Source organism: Eimeria mitis, genomic scaffold (assembly GCF_000499745.2).
Source record: "Eimeria mitis Houghton genomic scaffold, Emh_scaff1779, whole genome shotgun sequence".
NCBI classification, from domain to species: domain Eukaryota; phylum Apicomplexa; class Conoidasida; order Eucoccidiorida; family Eimeriidae; genus Eimeria; species Eimeria mitis.
In genome coordinates this window covers 5465-6355 of record NW_013570096.1, presented here as the reverse complement: position 1 = coordinate 6355, position 891 = coordinate 5465, and the positions used below count along the sequence as shown (strand labels likewise).

Below are 891 nucleotides of genomic sequence, written 5' to 3'. Positions count from 1 at the left end.
CCGCCTGTGCTTCTGTCATCTGCGGCCGCTTGAGTTTTTATCTGTACAAGATCGGTCTCTGCTGCTGCTGTTTCGGTTGGTGTTCCTGCTGCTGCATCTGTTGATGGTGATGCTGCTGCTTCAGCAGCAGCTGCTGCTGCTGCTGCCCCTTCAGCTGCTGCTGCATCACTCGCCGTTGCTGCAGGCGCATCAGCAGCTGCTGCGGGATCTGCATCTTCTGTTGGTGCTGGCGCTGCATCGCTCGACGCTGCCCCTGTTGCTGTTGTATCACTCGCTGCAGCTGCTTCTGTTCCTGCTGCTGCTGCTGCTGCTGCTGCGCAGGTTGCTGCTTGCTCAGCTGTTGCTGCACGCGTGTCTGCAGGAGCTGCAGCAGGAGCAGCAGCAGGAGCTGCGTTCGGCTCTGGATCAGCAGGAATACTTTGCTGCTGCTGCTGCTGCTGCTGTTGCTGCTGCTGCATGAGCAACAGCTGTTGCTGCTGCTGTTCCCTTTTGTATACCCCTTCTGCAGCAAGAACCCTCGTGAGGAGCTCTGCTTGCTGCCTCGGTCTCAGCCTGCTGGGGAGCTGCTGCTGCCGGACGCATGTAGAGAAAGCTTTAAAAAGTGTTTCAAACTGAAGAGGATCTGATGCTTTCTGTGTTCTCGCAATGGCTCTATGAATTGCGGTGAAGACAGGAAAAGTAAAACAAGAAGCAGCACCAGCTAACTCTACCCCACACAAACGAAGTAAATCTTTCAGTAACAACTCCAACGCTATCGATCCCACCTCCAGCAGCCGCCTCTCAGAAGCACACAAACGGCGTAGAGGGAAACCCTCACCCCCTCCTGCTGCTGCTGCTGCTGCTGCAGAGGAAGATGAGGACAGATCCTGCAGCAGACAAGGAGACAGAGAT

The 891-nt window shown here is 55.8% G+C and overlaps 1 protein-coding gene across 1 annotated transcript in view; it reads right to left on the bottom strand.

Moving 5' to 3' along the window:
• EMH_0043380 (uncharacterized protein) overlaps positions 1 to 891 on the bottom strand; it is a gene marked incomplete at both ends in the record, with an annotated part of 3381 nt that overhangs the window by 1262 nt on the left and 1228 nt on the right. The window contains one exon of the mRNA XM_013495838.1: positions 3 to 866. Within this exon, the coding sequence (XP_013351292.1) occupies positions 3 to 866 (864 nt within the window). The remainder of the gene's footprint in view (positions 1 to 2; positions 867 to 891) is intronic.